Source organism: Mesocricetus auratus, unplaced genomic scaffold, assembly GCF_017639785.1.
Source record: "Mesocricetus auratus isolate SY011 unplaced genomic scaffold, BCM_Maur_2.0 Super-Scaffold_4256, whole genome shotgun sequence".
NCBI lineage: Eukaryota > Metazoa > Chordata > Mammalia > Rodentia > Cricetidae > Mesocricetus > Mesocricetus auratus.
This window is the reverse complement of record NW_024429182.1, coordinates 122,545,044-122,569,617: the sequence shown is the minus strand read 5'-3', so window position 1 is coordinate 122,569,617 and position 24,574 is coordinate 122,545,044. Positions and strand designations below refer to the sequence as shown.

Below are 24,574 nucleotides of genomic sequence, written 5' to 3'. Positions count from 1 at the left end.
TCTCACCATTCAGAGAACAAAAAGAGGAATTTTAAGGCCATCAGTTGCTCACAGCACTTGTAGATACCGACAGAGAACACGGGACCAGACCTGACATCAGGTTATTAAATTAGTGTCTTTTCAGAAATAGCACAGGTTCGTTCGGATCCTCACAGACTCACGGGTTTGACTAAGTGTCTGCAGGCAGAGCTTTTGTTCTCAGGCCACCGCTGTGATGGTAGAACTGTGCACAGCCTCACACTTGTGGAAACATGGCGGGGAGAATGAACCTTACAGCCAGCGTGGAGTGAGACAGTGAAGGATCACGGGGTCTGTGAAAGCCTGTGGCTATCAAGCACACGGCGCAGGTGCATCTCATCCTATAAGCACCCACCTTGACTTTGATTTAACCTCTGGGCAATGTTGAATGGTGCCTTGGAATGTGGCCCATGTGGCTGCTGGTTTACAAGAGATAACTGTCTGTCCATCGTCCTTCCATCCCAACTTCTCTGAGAGGAGGTATGCCAGCCTACCTCATGCCCAGGCACCTGTAGCCAACTGCTCATGTCAAAGCTCCAGCAGGTGCCCTGGTTAGGGAAGGCCACAAGTAGCATCCTAGGGGGGTATGTGTGAGTGTTCGTGCACACGCTTGTGTATGTGTGTGTGTGTAAGCGTATGTGTTTCTCTGTGTGTGTGTCTCTCTGTGTGTATGTTTGTTTTTCTCTGTGTGTGTGTGTGTCTGTGTATGTCTGTCTGTATGTATGTATGTATATGTGTGTATGTTTCTATCTGTGTGTGTGTGTGTGTGTGTGTGTGTGTGTGTGTGCCAGGCATGGAGCAGCCTGAGGCTGCTGGGCTATCTTCACCTTCCCTGTCATTTTCTATGCTTTTAAGGGACCTTGCTGAGGGTACAAACAACCCAGGAAAAACCTTTCTTGATTGACATCATTATCTGCACCTTGCCATTTTGTCAGAAAAGCTGCATTCTTTTTTTCCCTTCTAAAAAAGTTTAGAGCCTTGCTACACCCCAAAGTGAGGTTCTTGTATGTTAACCACCAGGGTTTCATTAATAAATGGCAACGACCTTATTCTTGCCTTCATTAAGCGCGACTGGTCCTAAGTTAAGCATGGGGTTTGTGTGGCTAATTATGTAAAACTCTGAAATCCCCCAGTGGCCATCCTTTCCCTCACCCCGTCCCAGAGTCCCCATTGTTCTGACCGCCCAGGTCAGCCCCTCACCTCTCAGCTGCTGGAAACAGGAGGCACTGCTGTCTGGCTCCAGGGGGTGTCTCAGGACCCCATTGCTGGGCTTAGGCCTCTCATATTCTCTTTCCGGGAGCATAGCCTGCTCACTCTCCATGGCGGGGTCCGAGTGTGGGGGCAGGGATTGTGGGAACCCAAACATCAAGAGGGACGAGAAGAAGAGCAAGGCACCACAGAGCAGAAAGCCGCCCCACCAGGCTCCAATCCAGCGCGGGTCATCTGGAGTGATGTCCAGGTTACCTGACGACAGAAAGGAAACAGTTTAGCGGGAAGGGGTCACGGGGGCTGTGGGGGGTCTGCTTGAAGAGCGATGTCCACTGCACAGAGTGCAAGGTCTGCAGAGATGGATGGGGGTGGGGCGGGGCTCTGGGCTGGGAAAGGACCTGTTTCCATGCCAGCGCTCCTGTTTTTCCCATCACTGGGGACTGAGCATGTTTCCCCCTTAATTTCCTTGTCTGCTCAGTGCTTATAATCTGTCTAAACAAAAACAGCGAGGAGCCAGACAGCCGAGGCAGGCAGGAATTGACTCATCTCGCTGCACTGCCAAGCTGAGTTCGCAAGAACACATGCAAATATTCACTCTGCTAGGGTGTTACTAGGTATACACCCTTCCACCTGAAAGGGTTTGTCTGAAATCCCATCCCTCGAGGCACCAGTTAAATCAGGTTCCTAACTAACAAGGACAGGTGCAGAATGCAATTCAAGAAAACATGTGCCCAGGATGATTGGATGAAAACCCTGCCCTTTCTGAGACGTTTTGAACTCCAAGCCTCAGTTTAGTAATCTGCAAACATCCATGATGATGACAGCGCTTATCCTTAGTAAGGGCCAGAAAACCACACCAGACATGTGTTTGCATACTTGTCGGTGCCAACCTGTCATTTATGGTGGGGTCCTTTGCCCCCGTGGTTCTACCGGTTAGGATGACCCAAGTGTTGAGGGTGGCCCATGGCGTGGCCCCAGCCCTCCATTAGAAAGCTCTGGCTCAACTCTGTGCTCAAAGGTAGCATGTGTATCTGTAGTCTGCCTGCATGGATCCAGGCAGCTTGCTGCTAGTACTTCTTTGATTTGCTATCCCAAATCCTGGGGAGAAAACGGGAACTGCAGCTCACTGCCTGGATTTTGCTGTACTCCTTACAACTGCCCTGCAAGGTGATGTGCCCGGGTGGGCTACCTTGAAATGTCTTTTCGGTGATAAACCATGCTTCCAGAACCCAAAACGAGATTCTAGGAGGTAAAAAAAAACAGGGTTGCAGGCTGGGACCAGACGGATGGACAGCTCGGGGGAAAGCAATGACTGTAGACACCAGATGAACATTTTGTCATTTGTAAAGTGCCCCCACCTCCACCAAGTCTCTTAATGACAACACTGTCTATCATTTCTCCAGGGTTTCCTCTGCACAGAAGTCACACACAGCACATCCTTGTTTCAGTACATTCTTCCTCTAGGCCTGTATAACAGTGTCTTTCATCCTTTCCATTTGGTGTGGAAACTGAAGCTCAGAGAACCTAGGTTCCTTGCTCAAGTTCACAGGCGTGCAGTTTGGAACGCAGAGATCTTCACACACAGGCCCTACACTCCCAGTGGTAGCACTTTTTAGATTTCTTTTTAGTCGTTCTTAATCATCTTGCCGGTATGCTCCCTGGAAGGATCTGGGCGTGCACCAGATTCCTGCACTCCGGGCTGCGGGCCCCGTGGCTACTGATTGTTCTGGTTAGCTGTGGATTGGCTTTGGGATACTGATATCGTCTACACTGACTGAAGCTCAGAGACCCTCAGCATGCTGAGATAGACCAGTTGCTTTTGCACAGCCGTGTGTCCGAGAGGAGAGAGCTTAAGCTGCAGAGGTGGTGGTGCTGAATCCCAGCTCTGCGGCTCACGAGCCTTGGCAATCCCTGAGCCTCTTCATCATTTGCGGAATAAGGATGCCACCCTTGGAGTTGTTGTAAAGATGAGAGGTAACAAGCAAGAATCCCTTGGCACATGCGCACTCTTCGGATATGGCAGCTCTCATTATTCCCCCCTTTCTGTTCCCGAGTATATGAATGGGCATCTCCATGGATGGGCTTCATTTTTAAACGGTATGCCAGGGCATGGGAAATCCCAAGGTGATCCTGGAAGCATCTTCATGCAAATGAGGGGAGAGAAAAGGAAGTACAATCGCCTGGGGTCGCTGAATAGGGCTGTTTTCACTAGTCACTTACTGTGTTTCATCACCTGCTGCCAAGCAATGGATAAAAACAAAGAGGAAGGGGACCTCCACTGTCACAGGCTCCAGATGTGAGCACAGACAGAGAAATCCTAGCAGTTGTTGGAAGGGAGCAAAATTAGTGCCTCTGTGGAGAAAGTCACAGGAGAGCAGTGATTCTGTTGCAGGTGTGAAAAAAATAACCTTGGAAGGTGGGCTGGCCCTGCTTTAAGAGCTGTCTGCATCACCTTTCTCCCCGTGGGCATGAATGGTCAAGAACCAAAAGACAGCAAGAAACATGCCATCTGGGTCAAAATCACAGCATTCCTGCCAGAAGGAGGCTCATGAGAAGGCACGTGGAAGGCTGGATTCATGAAGCCACTGTTGGCTTTCTGGGGAGCTCTCCCCTCTCCATTTTAGTTACTCAGGATATTGTAGCACACTGAGGGACACCACTCGGCTTCTGGAGGCCTGGTTTATGTAGAAGCCTGCCCAATCAAGGAGGGACTGGAGGATGTAACTAGGGTCCCCCAAGCCTAACTGGTAAACTTGGCCCCCGGGTCAGGCAGGCCTCTAGACTGGTATCCTTGGGAGGCCAGCATCTTAAAGAGCCCTTCACAGGCAGTGGCGGAAGATGGCCCTAATTCCCTTGCACACAGGCCCTGTTGAGGACATCGCCTGCCACCTGTGCGTCCCCAAGGACTGGCTGGATGTGGCTAAGGCAGTCAGTCCTCCCTAGTTCTCAGTTTATCAAATGCTGTGCCTTTTATAAGGAGGAATGTAGGGTACGAGCTGAGGCAAATAGGCAAGCTAACCCCACTAACCCAGCTAACTCAGGTGTGGCAGGCAGGGTTGAACGCCTGGGCCAAACTGGATGATGGGCCTATGAGTTCCCCATAGCTGGGGTGAGGCAGAAGTCCAGTGAGCCCTTGCCAGAGTTTATAGATAGGGTCCAACAGCACACTCAGAGCAAGCTCCCACCAGGGGACCTCAGAGAACAATTTATCAGACTGCTGGTATGGGAAGGGATGAATGGGGACCTAGAATGGCCTCCACGGGATTAAAAGACCACCCTGAGCAGATGGATGGTAGCTTCCAAAGATGTAGGTACCCAGCAACACCAATCCCAGTCTCTGGCCCTGGCCTTACAGGCACAGATGACCACCATGACGGATGCCATCACCCAGGCCCTGGTAACCCAGGGTCTAGGGTCCTCGAGGCCTCTGGAAAAGGGGACATGCTTTAGATGTGGTCAGGAGGGACATTTTAAAAGAGACTGTCCTCAACAACCCCCCTCCTGCTAACAGGCCAGGAGGGGCTAAGCCCCCCTTCTACCCCATGCCCTCGGTGTGGGAAGAAGGACTATATTTCAAAATTTGACCTGGAGGGGAAGCCTTTAAACTAGAGGAGCAGCCTCCAGCCCTGTTAAAAAAAATGGAGGAAGCCTCTCTAAAGGTAGGATTGGAAGGTCTTATACCCTGACAATACAAGCCTTCTGGACTGTCCCCTTGATTGAAGGGCTTTGTTCAAATGGGTTTTATAGGTGTTAAATAGTTTCGTTGTTTGGTAAACACAGAGGCAGTCAGGACAGTATTCTGCAAGGAGGAAATGTCTTCCACCTGGGAGCTTGTACCTGGGTCCTCGGTTTGGGGGATGTGGGAGGTAACTCCCGATCAAGAGAAACAGTGACCTTAATGTGCTGGACCAATCTAGATGGGGAGCTGTTGGAGTGGATCCATTCGTCTTTGGGAGGAACACTCTGGGTCTACTCTCAGACAGATCAGCTCACTGACACCATCATAACGGACAGGACCCAAGCCCAGCAACACTATGGATTAGACCCCCATACCACTGTCCTCCCCCTCCAGGTGGTGGATGTTGAATGGCTTTCTTGGGCTAATGCCCACCTTGCTCATGCCTTAGAGGGATTTATGGGGAGTATTGATTGCCACTATGGACCATCCAAATGGGCTCCTTTCTTACAGAGACTCCACCTTAAGATGCCTTCCTTGTTTCTATCTGAGCCCATCCTGGAAGCTATTTGCATCTTCACTGATGGGGGCCGGAGCAGGCTCTGCCTACATTTCCTTTAGGAGATACCAAGTAACACCAAGCCACCAAAGAGTTCAACCCTGCCAAGGTTCTTCCCAATATAAAGAAATGCTGGCTGTGATGCTGGCATTACAGGACATCTCCAAGCCCTACAGTCTTTTTTCAGACAGTCTCTATGTGGTTAAATTACTTCCTCATATCCCACAAGCACACATTAGGTTAGATAATAACCCTATATCCCTCTCATGGTGATTCTTAAGGCCCTTTTAGAGGTCAAGAAGCACCAATTTGCCTTCAACACCTTCAGGGGGCACTCTGACCTCCCAGGGTTCCTGACTAAGGACAATGAATGGGCAGATAGACTTGTGACAGCCCCAGATGCACTAACCCTACAGGAAGCCACTTAATTGCATGATATGACCCATGTCAATTGGAGAAGACTACATAATAGATTCCCAATGATTCCTATAAAAGAACTAAAAAAGATAGTTCAGACCTGCAAATCATGTCAACCACATCTAAAAGTTCCCCCTCTACAGCCGTCAGGAGTTAACCCTAGAGACCTACAGTGCCATAACCTCTGCAAACTGATACTACTCATTTTCCAACTTTTGGCAAACAGAAGTATGTTTTTGTCTCCACAGACACTTATTCAGGGGCCTGTTTGCATCACTGCACATACAGGAGGAAAAGACCAAACATGCTCAAACACATTTCCTCCAAAGTTTCAAAACCCTAGGATTACCCACACAGGTTAAGACTGATAACGGCCCTTGCTTTGCCAGTAATTCCATGGCAGAATTTTTCAATAGATGGCACATCAAACATACTACAGAAATCCCTTAACAACCCTCAGGGACAAGCAGTCTTAAAGAACAACGTTTAAAACAAAAAGGGGGAATCAGCCCCCATTTACAACTAGGAATGGCTTTATTTACTATTCATATTTTAATTTTTTTCTAAGGGAGCAACTGAACCTAAGTTCCAAAAACATTGGGGTCACCTAAACTCCAAACCCCAAGTTAAGATCAAACAGAAAGGCCCTCTAACATTCCAATGAAAGGACCCAGACCCATTAATTACAATGGGAAGAGGATTTGGATATGTCTTCCCTATAAGGTGAGGAAGCGCCCATCTGGCTTCGGGCCAGAAATCTAAAATTCCTGCCTGCTCCCACAATGCAGGAGGATGACCAAGAACAGGTTGACCAACAATGAAAGGAAGTGACAATGGTGGTCAAGGTTCATCTTCCGAAGTAAGAGGGACAATACAATGATACCTAACCATGTCCAAGGGTGCCGGACCCTTGAGAAGCTCTTGTGTTCTTTAAAAATTACAGATGATGTCCTACTTCCTGACCACTTTGATGCCCCTGCTGCTGCTGCTGACTGCTCCAGTGACTACCCAACAGAATCGTCATCATCTCCGAAAGATGACATGGGTGGTGATCGATGCCGCCAATGGAGATGTCCTCAACAGCGCCATGAATGAGGCAGTCCCCCAGACCTGATGACCCATGCTCTTCTTCGTTCTCTGTGACCTGGTCAGAGGATCTTGGGACGTGGGAGACTGGACCTCTCTTCATCAAGGACAGTCTGAATGTGGAGGGTTGTGGGGGTGCCACCTGCCCCACGTATCAGACTCCCAGCCCCCGGGATGCTCACATGTTCCCAATAGGGCAGCCTTATGGGACACTGACTTTTACATATGCCTGGGGAGCAATTGAGCAGCAAGGGACATATCCAAATGTGGTGGGGTGGACACCTTCTACTGTGCACAATGAAGGTGTGAGAAAATGGGGATGGACTCCTGGATAATGCAATCTCCACCCTGTTGGGTTCCTTTATAGTAATAACCTTAATTTGTGTCTTTGGGCCTTGCCTTTTCAATAGGCTGGTCAGACTAATCAGAACAAAGACTCAAGAGACCCAACTGATGACCCCTCACATACATTGTGATAGGTTCATCCCTGAGGTTTTAAGTGAACCTTGACAAAAGGTGCTATTAGAGGTGAACCTCTGTGGAGGAGCCAAGAGGCCTGTACTTTGAAATGAGGTGGGCTGCAGTCTAAACAAAAAGGGGGAATCTGTAGGACACATGAGCCAATCAAAGATAGGGCTCAGAGGAAATCAGATGGGCGAGTCCTGAGTTGCTTACAAAAAAAGATGATCAGTTGCCTAGATGGAACCAGATGAGGTCACTGCATGAACAGCACGTGTTCACCAGGCAAAGCCTAGGGCGCCTAGGTGCATGACAGGCTGACCTTTAAAACCATTGGCTGGCTGTTTTCCCGCTCTGCAGTTTTTTCCTTTAAAAGATGCTTGCTGTGGGGCAATAAACGAGTTCCTGCTTGACTAGGCTCCCTGCTGCGTGTGATTGTCTCTGGGATTCTGGGAGGCTGGGGAGGCAGTGCACTTACCCTTCCTGGGACCCAGCTCAGCTTTCCATGGTTGGGCTAAGACCCTGCAGAGGCCAACCTGGGCTATTATTCTGCTGGAGCTAGCTGCTCTGTCTTATGAGTCAGAATCTCTCACTGGCTTGCAGCCCACCTGTTTACTATGCAGGCTGGCCAGCAAGGCCCAGGCATGTTCTTGTCCCTTTCCAGTGCTGGGTCACAGCACAGACCACAATACTTGGCTTTCTCGTGCGGATCTGGGGTTGAATTCTTGACCTCAAACCTGTGGGCCAAGCGCTTGCTTTACCAACTGAGTTATCCCTCAAACTCCTTAAATAATATTTTATGAGGAATTCTGACAACAACCTCTCACTACTTGCATGGCAATAGTCACTGCTCAGGAGACATTGTTCTAGAATAGCTGAGATTTGAGATAGAGTTCTTTGTGCTGGCAAAGAACCAAATGGCAGAAGCATTAATGACTGTTTCAACTAGATCTGCTCCAGGACACAAAGAACATATGTTGCTGACTTTGTGAAGTGTCGCCACATACTAGAATTCTACAGAGGAAAAGGTGAGCAGGGGAACACGCATCACTTCCGTCCGTGTCTATGAATGTGCTAGTGTGTGGTTCTCAAGTTTCTTCTTCCCAAGAGGATTATATGAACAAGCTACAAAATGTTCCCATTGACCTGCTTTGGAGACTGGGCAGGAACAAGAAATAAACTACCATTCTGAGTCACCGATTTGGAGACATATTTGTTACTGTAGCATGATCCAGCCTACCCTGACTACTACAAATGGCTTGGAAAAAAGATGCCCTTGTCTGAACCGACAGCTGAGGCCGAGGACAGCAAATGTACTGTTTCAGGTAGGGACGGGGTAAAAGCTTGAGAACCTATTTATTTTCCTTTCCAGTTCTCATTCCTGTATTGAGTTTAAAGCTTGTTTTCAGCCTGTAGTCTGAAGGTGGCTGTTTGCAAGATGTCCAAAACAAAGTGAAAAGCACCAATCTGTCTTCTCATTTACTCAGATGCATCAATACACCAATGAAAGAAGTCACAGGAGTGATGGGAGCCATGGACCAGAACAGAGCAGGGGCAGTGTCAGGCTGAGGGGACAGCCTGAATCGTGGTGCTACATGCCACAGGAAGCAGGCTGGACAGAGGAAGTGCTGTGCTGTCACTTGTCTATACTTGGTTCCTCCAAGAGCTGGGAAGACACAGACTTCATTCTCTGGGCAGTTCAGTCAACCAGAAGGGAAAGGCTTTGGAAGAAGCGGAAACTAACACTATTTGGTAGCTGGGCCTGGATGGGATACATCTATCACGAGATGGCCGCACAGCTGGGGACTCTATTTGCATGTGTCTTGGACATGCATATAGTCTCCTTCTTTAGAAGACCCATTTCTTTGATTTGTGTGTGTGTGTGTTGAATGTTGTGTGTGTGTGTGTGTGTGTTGTGTGTGTGTGTATGTATGTAGGTGTGTGTGTGTTATGTTTGCTTTTTTGCGTGGGCATGAGAGTGTGGGTCCATGTGCCTCTGTGGAGGCCAGAACATGATGCCTGGGCATTTTCCTCCGCTGTCTTTTAATCTTTATTGTCTCCAGACAGGGCCTCTCGCTAACCTGGAAGCTCGCAATGCTGGCTCGGCTGGCTGGCTCGCGTGCTCTGGCCCCGTGTCTCTGCACTCTGCTGCCCTCCACTTCTGCGGCTCTGGGCTCTTGCCCAGTCATGCCTTGCTTTTCACTTTCGTGCTGGGGCCTCAGACTCAAGTCCTTAAGCTCAAAAAGAAAGCCTCCTGCCCAGTGAGCCGTCTCTCCAGCCTCAAGATCCACTTCTCTAAGTGCTTTATTTTGGCGCCTGGCTTCTGGGTCACTTTCATCATTTTCTAGTTCTGTTGAACAAGGTTGTCGGGCCCAATAGAGATGGCTCCCCTTCATCCTGACTTAAAGTCAGAGAGTTCAAACCCACTATCACTCTCTCCAGGATATTTGGCCTAAGAAGTAACTAAGGGACGTCTTACTTTAACAACAGGATATTTAGCCTAAGGTGTGGCTATTGTCTGTCTTGACTTGTCAACAGGATACTTGGTTTAGGGTGTGGTTACTTGTTCTTTGTATCTTGGCAAGAAAGTCTCTTTGCCTTCCCCCACTTTTGATTGGGGTATATAAAAACAGTGTGTATAATAAACTTGGGGCTTTTTCTTCCATATTCACTGGAGTGCCCTTCCAACTTTGTCCCCTGTCTTTTCTTTAGTATCTATAATTTTTCAACCTGCCATTCCTTAATCCCCCACTCCCCCCCTCAGTCACCAACATGGATAAAGACACAAAGTGGGCAAGCCGCTCAGTTTTTTGTCACCTCTGCAAAGAGCAAGTGACTGCAAGGGCCTATCAAGACTTTGTCCCCATTTCCAAGGTAAAAAAAAAAAAAAAAAAAAAAAAAAGGAAGAAAATTGGGAGGAACAGGAAGAAACCAGCATGCAACTCGTTAACAGGCCTACCCATGAGACAGAGAAGAGTGGGTCAAAGCGATTGGGGACAGTCACTTCTCACTCTTGGGCCATACTGGTGTGTCAGGGCCATTAAGGCTCTCAGGGCATTTTTAGGTTCATGGACCTATTTTCTTAACCCACGTTACCAGATTCCTGCTTTGGGATTCGGGAATTCCAATTGCATCATTAAGTTACAAACCTAATTAGAAAGGTGGAAACAGGGAGGGTGTGGAACACTGCAGATCCCAGCCATCCAGCTAACAGGTTGAAAGAGCAGGGATCTGGCAGCAGAGCCAGCCCCCTCACAAGGCAGAGCAGCAGCTCAGCTGGTGACCCTTTCCCACAAGCACACAGCCTACGGCAGCCACGGATGCCACGCAGCTGTCTGCAGGGCCAACCGGTGCGTGCATGCCTTCTAACAAGTGTCCATAGGAATGCTGGTGAGGTTAGAACGCCAGGGGAAGTTTCTGTGGGCAGGAGGGGCAGCCTTCTGGTTAAGTGCGGGTTGCAGGGAGGACAGTTGCTAGGCTGAGTCAGGGCTGCAAGCTGCTGGATACCCCAGTGGCTGCCGGCTGCTAGCGGACCTCACAGATGCCCCATTATATCTAACCATTATGGCATGCTTCCTAGATGCCAGACACTGTCCGCGCATTCTGCATGGCTCTCTTGCAATTAGCCACAAAGGCTCCAGAGGAGGAATGGCTGGTCTAGCATCACAGAGCTCAAGGGAGTGTTGTATTTGTTAGGGTTTCTATTGCTGCAAAGAAACACCATGGCCAAAGGCAAGTTGGGGAGGACAGGGTTTATTTGGCTGACACTTCAGCATTGCTGCTCATCACTGAAGGAAGTCAGGACAGGAACTCAAACAGGGAAGGAGCCTGGAGGACAGAGTTGATGCAGAGGCCATGGAGGGCGCTGCTTCCTGGCTTCTTCCTCATGGCTTGCTCAGCCTGCTCTCTTCTAGAACCCTGAACCAACAGTCCAGGGATGACACCACCCACCATGGGCTGGGCCCTCCCCCACTGATCACTAAATGGGGAAATGCCTTACAGCTGGATCTCATGGAGGCATTTCCTCAGCTGAGGCTCCTTCCTCTCTGATGACTCTGGCTTTTGTTACATTTACATACAAAACCAGCCAGCACGAGTGTGGTCTGGATTCACAGGGTCTGGAATCTTACTCTGTAGACCAGGCTGACCTCAAACTCATAGAGATCTGCTTGCCTCTGCTTCCCAAGTGCTGGCATTAGGGGCATGCACCACCACTGCCTGTGGGGTCTGGAATCTTGACTGCTATATGTTAACACCTTATTAAACAGAAGTTGCACTCCCAAGTTCAGAACGAGACAGCACTGTGCACCTGTAATAACTGTTTAACCGTGGCAGCTGCTGTTCCTAATCTCCCTCTGATAAACCCACCCTACTAAGGCTGGTCGATTCAATAATGATGAGGGGTGCACCCCCCGCCAGGAAACCAAGTCCTTTCTTCAAGGTTCTGCTCTCTCTTTGAACTTGAGCTTGACCAAGATATTCTAAAAAGCAAATTCGAACAATCTCATGTCCCCCCAGCACTCACAGGAGTCTATCTGCCTTAAGAGGGACGAATAGAGCCACACAGAGATGAAAAGCAGTAACCACCGAGTCCTGTGCCTAAGCCAGGCCAGCCGAGCCTCCGGGCAAGCTGCCCACCCCGTCCTCCTGTGGGGGGTCTTCTCCCAGACTGCCAGGTCATCCCGGTAAGCAACACCTGCTCCCCTGCCCTCGCAGCTGCACTGACTCCCGGGTTACCCTAGCCCACCTGTCTCCTTGCGAGGTTGCCTCCTTAGCCACTGTCGGGTCAGGGGAGAGGCCATTTTCCCTCCATCTGTCCCACAGCACAGGCCTTCCATAGGTGCCTTCGCCACCTCCACACAAACTCCAGGTCGGCCATTGCCTTCTCCGCCCTCTCCCCAAGTCCAGATTTCACAGATGCACGTGTGGCTGTGTGTACAGCCATTCATAGAGACTGCAACATTCCTGTGTATACGGTGGGCAGCCCCAAAGATCTGTGTCAGGAGGCGATGACAAGAAGGGGTGCGGTGGGCTTGAAAAGCAGAGAATTCCTGCCTCAACACACAGCCAAATGCACCCAAACATGATAAGGTTCTGCCACAAGACAATACCAATCTGCTTGGAAAGGAGATTTTCCTGGCTGACTCCCTGGAAGAATTAGTGGTGCTCTTCTGCCCTCTAGTGGCTCTAGTGGTAAGAATCAGCACGGCCCTTCGGGTAGCTTCAGGAAGAAGCAGACATCCTTTCTTAGCAATAGTTCCCCGGGAAGATGTACAGACAGCAAAACGTCCATCTGAGGTATGTATGGGAGGCACCAATGCCAACGAGCCGAGCCCACAAGTGTGGAGGAGGCCGCTTTACTTCTCACACGGCTTAGGAGAGCAAGCAGAGAGGTGAGAACAAAAGGGGTCTGCTTTGAAAGGCGGGGCAGGGCGGGGCGGGGCGGGGCGGGGCGGGGTGTGGGGTGTTGGTACACAGGCTAAGTGCTCCCACTCTACCCACGGTTGCTCCAGGCACCAAGAGAGGAGGCTCTTTCATGGGGTCTGAGGAGAGGGGGTTATGAGTGGGAACCATCTGCCAAGGGGGGGCAGAAGATTTGGGTTTTGGGTTCCTCCTCTTCCCAGTCTGAGGTCCAGGTTCCTCGCTGGTGTGATGGAAGACCTGCAAATGGAAGCTGCCCAGGGTTCTTTCTGGCTCAGACATTCTGGCCTTTTCTACTATCGGCTGGATGGGTGACTGCTGATATGCCCAGTACAAAATACATTACCCTCCATATTTTCAAGGTAGCTTCCCCACGAGAGCATCCCACCCCCCCACTCCAAACCCCTTGCCGCCCTGGAGTTTGCTGTCTTTACTGCACCAGTGGGAGCTAGGTCTTCTGTCTGGGTGAGGTGGCAGCTGACATTTCATATAGTGTGTCCCTTACCCATCCATCCTGGCCCGCTAGGAGTGGGCTTCTAAGGGCCCGGCTTCTGGAGAACAGGAGCGTCTAATCCCTTCCTGAACAGACCTAGCGCTTGACAGGAATACATAAAGAAGGCTGTATCTGATTTTATTTTCTACTTGAAAATTGGTAACATCATTAGCGACAAGTAAATATATCAGTGGGATTAATGGAGTGAATCACAGAGCAACTTGATTGGGTTTAAGGCCGCATTATTTCTTTGGGGTGAATTAGTAAATTTAGCACTGTCAAGAGATGATGGATTGGGAACCAGGGGACTGAGAGTTCTTATTGATCCCGAGAACAGATCAGCTCAGCTCAAGCAGCAGCTACCATAGCCTCCTACCCTCCGCCTGCAGAGACAGAGACAGAGAGACAGAGAGATAGAGAGAGAGAGACAGAGACAGAGAGAGACACAGAGAGAGGTGGCTTTATTATTGATGGAACTATGCAGAAATCCTGTGTTCTTTTTCAGACGGTGGCCCCGATATTTGTGAACACACGAGTCAGGCAGACCTGGGGTGATTACCCCTGTGGTGGCTTGAATCACGAATCAATTGGCTCCCACAGGCCCACAGGGAGTGGTTCTGTCAGGTGTGGCCTTGTAGGAGGAGGTGTTTTGCAGGGGTGGGGGGTGGGGCTTTGAGGTTTCAGAAGCTCAAGCCAGGCCTAGTGACTCACTCGCTTCCTGCTGCCTGCAGGTACAGACGTAGAACTCTCAGCTACCTCTCCAGCACCGTGTCTCCTGCCTGCCACCGTGCTTCCCGCCATGATGCTAACGGAATGGGGCCGAACCTCTGAACTGTAAGCCGGCCCCAAATAAATGCCTTCCTCTGTAAGCGTTGCCATGGCCACAGTGTCTCTTCACAGCAATAGACGCCCTAACTAAGACAACCACCCAATCCCTGCCTCCACCTGGGATCCATATTCTTGTACAGGAACCCTTCTGCTTAGCTGTGGGCCTGTGCGACTGGCTGTTTTCTAGCAAAGGGTGCAGGGATACACACATGATGTCACCCGGAAGACTAGCTTACGACACATGGTGGCTCCTTCTCTCGGGGGCTCGCTCTCATCTTCTCTATGGGAGAATTGCTGACGGAGTCCTGAAGAGAGGGCCTGGAGAATCAGCAAGGCCACCACAGGCATGGGCTAGGAGTTGGACCCTCCCCCTCTTGGTCCTTCAGGGGACTGCAGCCCAGGCTGGGAACTTGGTTGAATCCTACTGAAGCTGCTCACGAGTCCCAGACCCACGTAAGAACTGTGAGATAAAGATCGTCTACATGTGGTGTCATTGTTATGAACTTGCTTTGGTGATAAACGACAGGGAGCATGGCTTCTCATCTTTAAGGACCAGAGCATACCTTGTAAGACTCTTGGCTTCCTGCCTGGAGACTATAAACACTAGGATCAGGATAAACACTTTGCGGGCTGGGTCCTGGAGGAACCATGGTGAGCTGGTCCTTCCCAACCCCAATCTGTTTTGAACACAGCAGCTGCAAAATTAACTTTTAGTACATTCAGTCACTTAAATTTGAGGGCTATTTGTCACCGCAGCACAGGCATGATGGTCAGTCTCTGTTGCTACCTTGATGGAATGTGGGAGACAAGCCTCTGCCAGTGCCTGTGAGGGATTATGTGGACTGGGTTACCTGAACTAGGTCGATCTACCCAGTGTGGGTAACAGTAACATTCCTAAGGTTGGGTTTCTGGCACGGACTGAAAAGGATGCATTTGTGATACGTTTCTGCCCTCTAGTGGTAAGAGGAAGCAACAACCCTCAAGTACCTTCAAGAAAGAATGGCTAAAGGCAGTGTGATACATAGACTCGATTACTCAGCTGTAAGGAATAAAGAAACATGGGTAAACGGGCAGAGCTGGATATAATCATGTGAGTGAAGAAACCCAAGCTCAGTAAGACAAGCACTGCGTTCCTTCTCCCTCGTGGGTTTGGAAGCGTGGATATGTGTGGTGAGAGCATCCACAGAAGTCTGGAAACTAGAAGGGGCTCTGGGGAGATCTCAAGGGGTGGAACGCTATTTGGTGGACATGAAAAGGCTGCTGAGCATGTGAACTCAGTGGCTGTGACTGCACACACAGCATACCCACAAGATCAAGGGAGACAAAACTTGAGTGCTCATCAGGCCCTGCCCTTAGCTGAGCAGCCACAGGCAACCGATGGTGGCTGGAGAGAAGGAGTAAGACTTCCCTGTGGGTCTGTGGCCCCCTGCCAGGCTTCCCATGCTCTCAGGTTGTCCTACACTCAAGCGCATACCGTCGCATTAATGGACTGGGGGGGGGTTACAACGCGGGGGAGTGTGCAGATGGGGAGGAGTTACAGAAGACAGAGTGGGGTGGATTTGATTCGCGCAGACATGGTGCGCATGTACGACGTTCCCATAGAACACAGCACTACCAAATGGCAGGGAGCCACAGAAAGCTAAGCAGGGGGACTGGCTGCTCTCCTCTTCCCGACTATGGACTATGACTGTGCCGCCGTCAGCAGCCTCACACTTCCACTGCCGTCTCCCCCGCCACGGTGGGCTTCTCGGAGTTACACACCAACATAGTTTCCCTCTTATGATGCTTCTTGTCAAGTGTTCTACTTTGCTTTTCTGTTGCATTTGGTGACAGTCCATCACCGACAGAAGTCAGGCCAGGAACTCAAGGCGGGAACCTGGAAGCAGGAGCTGAGGCAGACATTTACCCCCACAGTCATGGCTATTAATTTCAGAATCACAGGTGGGAAGCCCAGAGCATCTGAGAAACATATGTCCTCTTCCTATTAAGAACACAGCAAGTTTTGCTTCAGATGGTTTGATTTTATTTATGTCTGTGTAGAGTGTGTATGTGTACGTGTAGTGTCTGTATGTATGTAGTGTGTGTGTATGTGTGCATAATGTGTATAGTGCATGTGTGTGTGCAGTGTTTGTGTATGTGTGTAGTGTGTGTATAGTGTGTGTGGTGTGTATGTGTGTAGTATGTATGTATTGTGTGATGCGTATATGTGTGTGCTGTATGTGTAGTGTGTATATGTGTGTTGTGTGTGTATGCAGGTGTGTGTGAATGTGTAGTGTATGTAGTGTGTGTGTGTGTATGTACACCTTTGGGAGACAGGACTTTGTGGCAACGTCAGGCTGTTGTGGCATGCTTCTGCAGAGGATATGGGGACCCTGGCTTTCTCCTCTCTCGTCCCTTCATAGACACCATGGTAAATAGCTCTGCTCTATCTGATGCTCCCCACCATCAAGTGGTACCTTACCAAGAGGCCCTCAAACCATATGCCAACCAAACACGGACTGAAAGCATGAGCCAGAGCAGGCTCTTCTTGTTGTCTTGGGCATACATGTCACAGTAACAGAAAGCTGCACAGCGCAAGAAATTGCTTAGTGTGTGCGGAGTCTGAGAACCCCGCAGGCTACAGACGCACTTAGCAGTTGCGATCTGCTCCTTACTTGTGTCAATGAAGACGGCATCCACATAGATTTTGGTACAGAAAGAGCCCAGAATAAATCCACAGGCTGGTCCAAATACCAACATCGTGAACAGGATTCCTGCAAGAAGAAAAGGAAAGGTTAGGTTAAAACACAGAAGCCCTTCAAGGAGCAAACTCACCAAAGGTCAAAGGTAGATCCCTGGTTATGACAAATGACAATGCAAGGAGTTAGCCTGAGCACCACAGAGGGGATATTAGTGCTTTCCATCTTTGAGGACTCCATGAACATACTACGCATCATGCTAGAATTCCATGGGATTCCATCAGTTACAGATTTTGCAGTTTTAAATCATGTGTGTAAGTGTGGACGCATGCATGTGAACGCTGTGGCCTCAGAGGCTGGCAGAGGGCATCATATCCCCTGGAGCAGGACTTAGAGCAGGGTGTGAGGTACCTGATGTGCGTGCTGGAGCAAACCTGCAGCCTCTGCAGGAGAAGCAAGCACTGGAAACCAGAGAGCCCTCTCCCCAGCCCTCTCCAGGACTGCCATAGGTTGCTCCAACAAGGCACTGATAGGCCCGCTTCTCTTACCTTTAGGGACTTGTGCCACATCAGTCAGAAACACTAAACTAATCCAAACCTGCCACTGAGAAATCCGAGGGGGAAGGGCCCTGGAGACATGGCTCAGTTGACGAAGCCCCCAGCATAAATACAAGGGTCTTTCTTTGGACCCTTAGAGCTAACCTATAGGCCACTGTGGCAGCCAGTCTGTAATCCCAACACTAGGAAGGTGGGGGCATAAAGATCCCTGGAGCTCATCAGTCACCCAGCCTAGCTTAATTGGTGACGTCTAGGTTCAGTGAGACACCGTGGCTCAAAACAGAAGGTGTAGATCAACCAGGGACAATACCTGTCTCCTGATGCCAACCTCTAGCCTCCACACACATACATACATGTGCACAGGCACCTGCACATATCCATGCATACCCTCCCTACATGTACATACACTCTACACACACACACACACACACACACACACACACACACCACCACCACCACCAAAAGAATTCTGACAGGGTTTCTACAACTCTGTTTCTACATGCATTTTAGCTATACTCCTTCCCTCCCTCCTTCTTTTGCTAAGATTCTAGACACTCCTACAAACTCAAGAATTCTTGGGAAGTGAGAAAAATCTAACCCACAAATCCTTCTCAAATGCAACCAGATATTTATAAATTCTAAATATAATAAATATGAAGATCCACACAAGGGTGTATATACATTGAGAAGAAGTGACTAGACGCTGGATAACTTCAGTTTCATCATGACTCCCCATGGTGGAATCACTGTCAATGGCTAGTCAGGACTCACACCTGTCTGCGGAACTGAGTGATGACAAGCCTCGGCTGTGTATTCAGTTACCTGGTGACTGTAGCACATAAACTTTACACAGAACTTTTGGAGTGCTCTTGGAAAAGCACCGACCCTTAATTAAAATTCACAGGCCATAACTGCTCTTCAGAGACATTATCTGAGCACCGATCATTCCCCAGTCACAGGGATGAAGAGGGAAGTTGCAGTTATCTGATGGGGACAGCCAGTGACTTATGCCCAATGATCAGGAACAGTGGGTGCTGCAGGTCTAAGTGGGAATCAGTGTCGTCATGGGAACCTAAGCTCACAGGAGGCCACATCTGTCTACCGACTGTCTCCTTCAGGGGTGGGGCTCAGAGTACGAGGCTCACTGGGGGGGGGTGCACATTGTACAGGTCCATTTTATCTTCTCCCTTCTTATTAAACTCTGTTTCCAGCCCACCATGCAGCCGGCAGCTGTGCCCTGCCACGCCCTTCCACCATGGCATTCTGCTTCACCACAGGTATATGCGGAGTGACCATGGACTGAGACCTCTGAAAACACAAGCTAAAATAAATCCTTTGTTGCTAAGTGGTTTCTCCAGGTATTTTGTCAAAGCAATGCGAAACTGGCTAACACACTCACAAGCTCGTTCAATGAGCCAAGCACTAACCTCAGGCTTGGAGACTCAGAACCAAACTTCAAACAGTTAAGAATCCTGGTCTTCCATGGAGCACGGGAGTGCCAGCCTCCAATCCCACTGCCAGAGAGTCTGGGAAACTGGGAGGACCCTAAGAGAGATATGCATGGTACCCCAGAAAAGGGGAATTGGACAGGATCTCCGGAGTGGATTGGGAGAATGAGGGGAGGGAAGAGGAAGGGAAGAAGAGGAGGGGAGAGGAGGACATGGGTAAGCAGGAACGTTGAGTCAGGGGAAGAATAGAGGAGAGCAGGATGAGAGATAACATAATAGAGGGAGTCATTATAGGTTTGAGGAGAGAGCTGGCACTAGTGAGATTTCCAGAGATCTACAAGGATGACATCAACTGGCAAACTAAGCAATAGTGGAGAGGCTACCTTAAAAGCTCTTCCTTGATGATGAGCTTGATGACTACCTTGTATGCCATCCTAGAGCCTTTATCCAGAATCTAATGGAAGCAGACGCAGACACTCACAGCTAAACACTGAACTGAACTCCTGGAGCCCAGTGACAGAGAGGGAGGAGTGATGAGCAAAGGGGTCAGGACCGGGCTGGTGAAACCCACAGAAACAGCTGACCTGAACAAGAGGAATCTCATGGACCCCAGACTGATGGCTGAGCATGGGACTGATCCAGATCCCATTGAATGTGGTGTCAGTGAGGAGGCCTCGGCAATATATGTGACCTCGGGTAGTAGATCAGTATTTATCCCTGGTACACAAATGGACTTTGGGAGCCCATTCCACAGGGAGGGATGCTTTCTCAGCCTGGACACATGGGGGAGGGCCTAGGCCCTGCTCAGGATGATATGACAGACTTTGGAGATCCCCCATGGAGGGTCTCACCCTCCCTGAGAAGCAGAGTGGGGATCGGATGGGGGGTTGGGGGGACTGGGGATTTGGGGGAGTGCGGGGGAGGAGTGGAGGGAGAGGGAGCTGAGATTGACATGTGAAGCAAGCTTGTTTCTAACTTAAATAAAAAAAGATAAAAAAGAATCCTGGTCTTCATAGAGCTCCCTGACTTACCAGAGGAGCCAAAAAGAAAACTCTGGAAGATATAGACCGAAGCTCAAATGTTTCTAAGTGTTTGGCAAAGGGAAGGAGCCTTTATAAATAGACACCCAGAGCCCCAGAGCCTGTAGACAGGGCTCTGTAGACAGACAGACACAATGAGAAATCACGTTTTGTATCAAAAGAATGGACTGCTAGAAAGAAATTAATCCGTTTCAAAATACTCTAAGGACAGCCACAGACTCCAAATCTCATAGCTACTCTTATTTAAGGGGGGGTTTCAAGAGGAAAAACATGTTAACTTTGGAAAGGGACAGTCCACAGGACCAGCATGTCCATCTGCTTTGTCACAATGTAGGTAGATTATGATAGCCTAGCAGAGAGTGGTGTGTGTGTGTGTGTGTGTGTGTGTGTGTGTGTGTGTGAGAGAGAGAGAGAGAGAGAGAGAGAGACTGTAGCTAGATTATGGTAGCCTAACAGAGAATGGTGGGGTGTGTGTGCATGTGTGTGTGTGTGTGTGTGTGTGTGTGTGTGTGACTGTAGCTAGATTATGATAGCCTAGCAGAGAGTGGTGTGTGTGTGTGTGTGGGAGGGAGAGAGACTGTAGCTAGATTATGGTAGCCTAACAGAGAATGGTGGGGTGTGTGTGCATGTGTGTGTGTGTGTGTGTGTGTGTGTGTGTGACTGTAGCTAGATTATGATAGCCTAACAGAGAGTGGTGTGTGTGTGTGGGGGGGAGAGACATACAGACAGACAGACAGACAGACAGAGACAGACACACACAGAGAAGGTGTGGGGGTGATACAGGGATGGACCCCAGGGCCCAGTGAATGATAGGCTAGTGCTCAGCCACTGTGGCACATTACATTCTAGCCTCTCTGGAGGTCAAGTTTCTCCTTCTCAGAGAGATGTCACAGTAAGCCAACAGCAAATTGGTTTTGAGATGTTTCCTAGGGACAGCCAATAGTACGGTGTGGGAGGGCCCTCTCATTATCAGGAGACTTAAGACCTCAGACAGAGCAGTCTTGGAGCAAGGCCCTGGGTCCTAGAGAAAGCTGAAGATATGATGTACACAGGGATCTCACAGAGTCACTTGTGAATTTGTTTCTCCAGCTCTCCTTTCGTCAAACTGTTTTTGTTTGCTTTTAAGTATTTACTACTACTACTACTACTACTACTACTACTACTACTACTACTACTACTATTATTTAGCATAACTATTTCAAAATGACAGCCAGCTGTAACATCCCTGTGCGGAACAGGTCCTGGTCTAGAGGGGAATGGTTTTGCTGTTGTTCTTTTAGATTTGTGGCTCACGAGTGCCCTCTGCTGTCTGCCCAGTGTCAGTACACCACAGAAAGGGCATGCTGTGGAGGAGCCTAAGAGAGGAAGTCAGGAAACAAGAATTGCCTGCTGTCCACTACCCCATCTAACCCAATCTACTTTACATCCCCAGCCCCCTGCCATCTCTTCAATGATTCAAAGAGGAAGTTTGCGTTTGTGGATAGATACGAACTCAAGCGCCACTTCCTCTGTCGGCATTACGTAACTCAACACATCACAAGCCAGGACCCTCTAGACTATTAAGGAGACCGTCTGGGTGAGGACTGGATAGCCGGGGCTGAAACCCCAGATCTACTATTTCCTATCCTCGCCAGAGCTCACTTGCTCCTCTCATATTACCTGCTAAGGATAGAGGACGCTACCCTGCATTTTAGTGGTGGTATGCCCGGAAACAGGAAGCGGTCCTCAGGGGGGAAGCAGAGGATGCTGGTGGTGAGGGAAGCTGTGACCTCCTTAAAATTAGTGGACATCTGCAGTTGCCAAACTGGGTGCTGAGAGACCCTGAGCCCCGCCCCCAAGAACTCACGGGATCACGTAGATTAACTTTTTGAAAGCAGCTTCATTTATTATTTCGTGTGTATGTGTCTGAACCTAAGTGTATATGTATGTACCACAGGCACACAGATGCCCAAGTGTCGCACCTGCTGTGCAGCCTGCATCCGAGAATGTAGCGAGGTGGTCGGGATAGATGACACAGAGACCAGTCGGTTGCTTTAAGAAAACTTTATGCTTCCCAAGTCAGCTTAGGAGAACTCCCCAAGAAAAAAAACCCCGCTTCCCTTTTTAAGGACTTCTGCCATCCATCTACATACAATTCTCCAACAACTCTCCCAGACTTCTCACCCTCCTGGCTGGTGGTTTAATCTCCGGCACCAGAATCTCGAGGAGAAACAGCAGGGGGGACAGGAAGAAGCATCTAGCCTTAGGGGGTGTCAAAGTCATGGTGTTTCAGTGAGCGAGCCCTTATCTGAGCTCTATCAAGAGCTTTATAGCACTGAATTGTTTTCAGTAAACATTATCTCACAGCTGCCTTCTCACAGCTGCCTGCTCCCAGGCGGAAGGGGAAGTGGGTCTCTGTTCAAGGTCTGGTGTCCCCACACCCAAGTAGGCCAGAAGAGGGCGCCAGATAACCTGGGACAGAAGTTCTAAGTGGTTGGGAGTCACCAGCCATCCTGGATGTTTGGAACCAAACTCAGCTGGGCCAAACTTGACTGCTGGGCCGACTTCCCAGATCCATGGTGTGAGCATGGGCTCACACCATTCTTTCCTATGATTTCCAACCTTTCCTTTTTGTTTTTAGTGAATAGATTTATTTTTGCTTTTGTTTTTGAGATTATAATATAGTTACACTACTTCCCCCTTCCCTTTCCTCCCCAGAACCCTCCCACATGCCCTTCTTTGATGTCTTTCAAATTCATATATTACATGTGTGCATGCGTGTGTGAGTGTTTGCCCGTACGAGTGTGTATGTGTGTCTGCACAAGCACCTGTGGAAATAAGTTACAGGGAGGAAATGAAGGTGTCAGTGTCTGAACAGATTCTTGGCTCTGAGAAGTTCTGTAGCTGCCTAAAGGGACATTCAGCAATTGTTAGTGATCAAGACAACGGAAAGAAAATTTTGTTTCTCTCGACGTATATGTACTAATTTTCAAATGATTACTATGGTGTGTGTATATGCGCACTTCAGCAGTTTGAACATAACCGTTTAGCAAGCAAAACTATTAGCTATTTCTTCGAGACTCAGAGTTGTGACATGTATACTAATCATAATAGATATAATTATATAGTATATATAACATTATTATGCCATTGTATAATTACATAATATGTAATTATATATAAAATGATAAAATACTATATAATATTTATAGAAACAATAAAAATGGGAAATGAAGGGGATTCAGGAGACAGATTTTAATATTCTTGATTCATGCACAGAGGCTGGCAGCATTCTGGCCATGCCAGGCTAGCCCTCGTATGGACCATAGCACGTCTCAAGAAAATGATGCCCAGAGACACCTCTTGATAGTGATACTGCCTTCCTCCATGCAATGCATTATTCAAAATTAGTTTCAGCAACCGGGGCCTGGGGAAGAAAGAGGAATGGGCCAAAGGTGTTGTCAAGAAATTGGCTGCCGTTTTAGACTTTTAACTGCCATTTGTCAATCACCAGTAAGCACTGGGCATGCACCTTGTGGCAGGCCCTGTGCCAGGAACTAGGGGTATGGCAGTGAACAAAACAGACATCTTGGTCCTTGGGAGGTTTGTACCCTAGAAGATGAGAGGCAACAAAGCAATCTCCCCACCATGTTCTTTTAGTAGCAGTACAAGATAAGACTGTGTAATTGCAGCTAGGGCAAGTGGTCTCAGGGTGACTTTCTAGAATGTTCTCCACTTTACAGCGATGACTCTCTTCCTTGAACCTAGATTCAATGATTCAGCTGGTCTAGCTAGCCACTGGGCTATAAGCATCCCCTGTCTCTGCCCATTGAGTGCTAACATTATAGGTGGGCTGGCTTGTACGCGGTGCTGGGGATTAGAACTCTGGCCATCATGCTTGTGAGAGAAAGTTACTGCTAAGAACTCTCCAGCCCTAATCAGGCAATCTCCCTTCCCTCCCTCCCTCCCTCCCTCCCTCCCTCCCTCCCTCCCTCCCTCCCTCCCTCTCTCCCTCCCTCTCCCCCTCTCTCCCTCTCTCTCCCCCTCCCCCCTCCCTCCTTTTCTTCCTTCCTTCCTTCCTTCCTTCCTTCCTTCCTTCCTTCCTTCCTTCCTTCCTTCCTTCCTTCCCCACTTCCTCTGTAGACCAGGCTGGTCTCAAACTCAGACATTCATCTGCTTCTTCCTCCTGAATACTGGGATTAAGGGAGTATGCCACCCCTGCTCAGTGAGGTAATCTTAAAATAATACCAGATACTAGATTCATAGTACATTACACACTACTGTATATTATTATGTATGTAGTGTGATACATATACACCCACACACCTGAAGGTAACTGTAAACGTCCTTCAGATGTGGAGGCCACAGAAGAGTCAGACCAGAGAGATGGCTTGGAGAAAAAGACGTGACCACTCACACTGGCCTTGCAGGGGTGAGGGTGAAGAACATGAGCGTCTCCAAACACCATCATCATCATCATCATCATCATCATCACCATCACCATCACCATCACCATCATCATCAACAACAACATCATTATCATCATCAACAACAACAAAGAGATTGCGTTTCCAGAAAGGATTTCCGTCTGGCCATCTTGATTTTGGCTCCACATGACTGATTACAGACTTGAGGTCTTCAGAAGTACAATATGACAGTAGTGTGTTAAGTCACCGTCTGTGGCATATTATAGACATGCAAATCAA

At 49.0% G+C, this 24,574-nt stretch overlaps 1 protein-coding gene across 3 annotated transcripts in view; it reads right to left on the bottom strand.

The window, feature by feature from the left end:
* Positions 1 to 24,574, bottom strand: part of Slco3a1 (solute carrier organic anion transporter family member 3A1) — a 284,425-nt gene that overhangs the window by 64,994 nt on the left and 194,857 nt on the right. For 2 of the 3 annotated variants that reach the window (XM_005084540.4, XM_005084539.4), the window contains exons 3-4: positions 16,821 to 16,919; positions 1,219 to 1,482 (exon numbers count right to left, since the gene is read on the bottom strand). In XM_005084540.4, coding sequence (XP_005084597.1) covers positions 1,219 to 1,482; positions 16,821 to 16,919 — 363 coding nt within the window. The remainder of the gene's footprint in view (positions 1 to 1,218; positions 1,483 to 16,820; positions 16,920 to 24,574) is intronic. The other variant, XM_040730201.1, reaches the window with a different exon arrangement.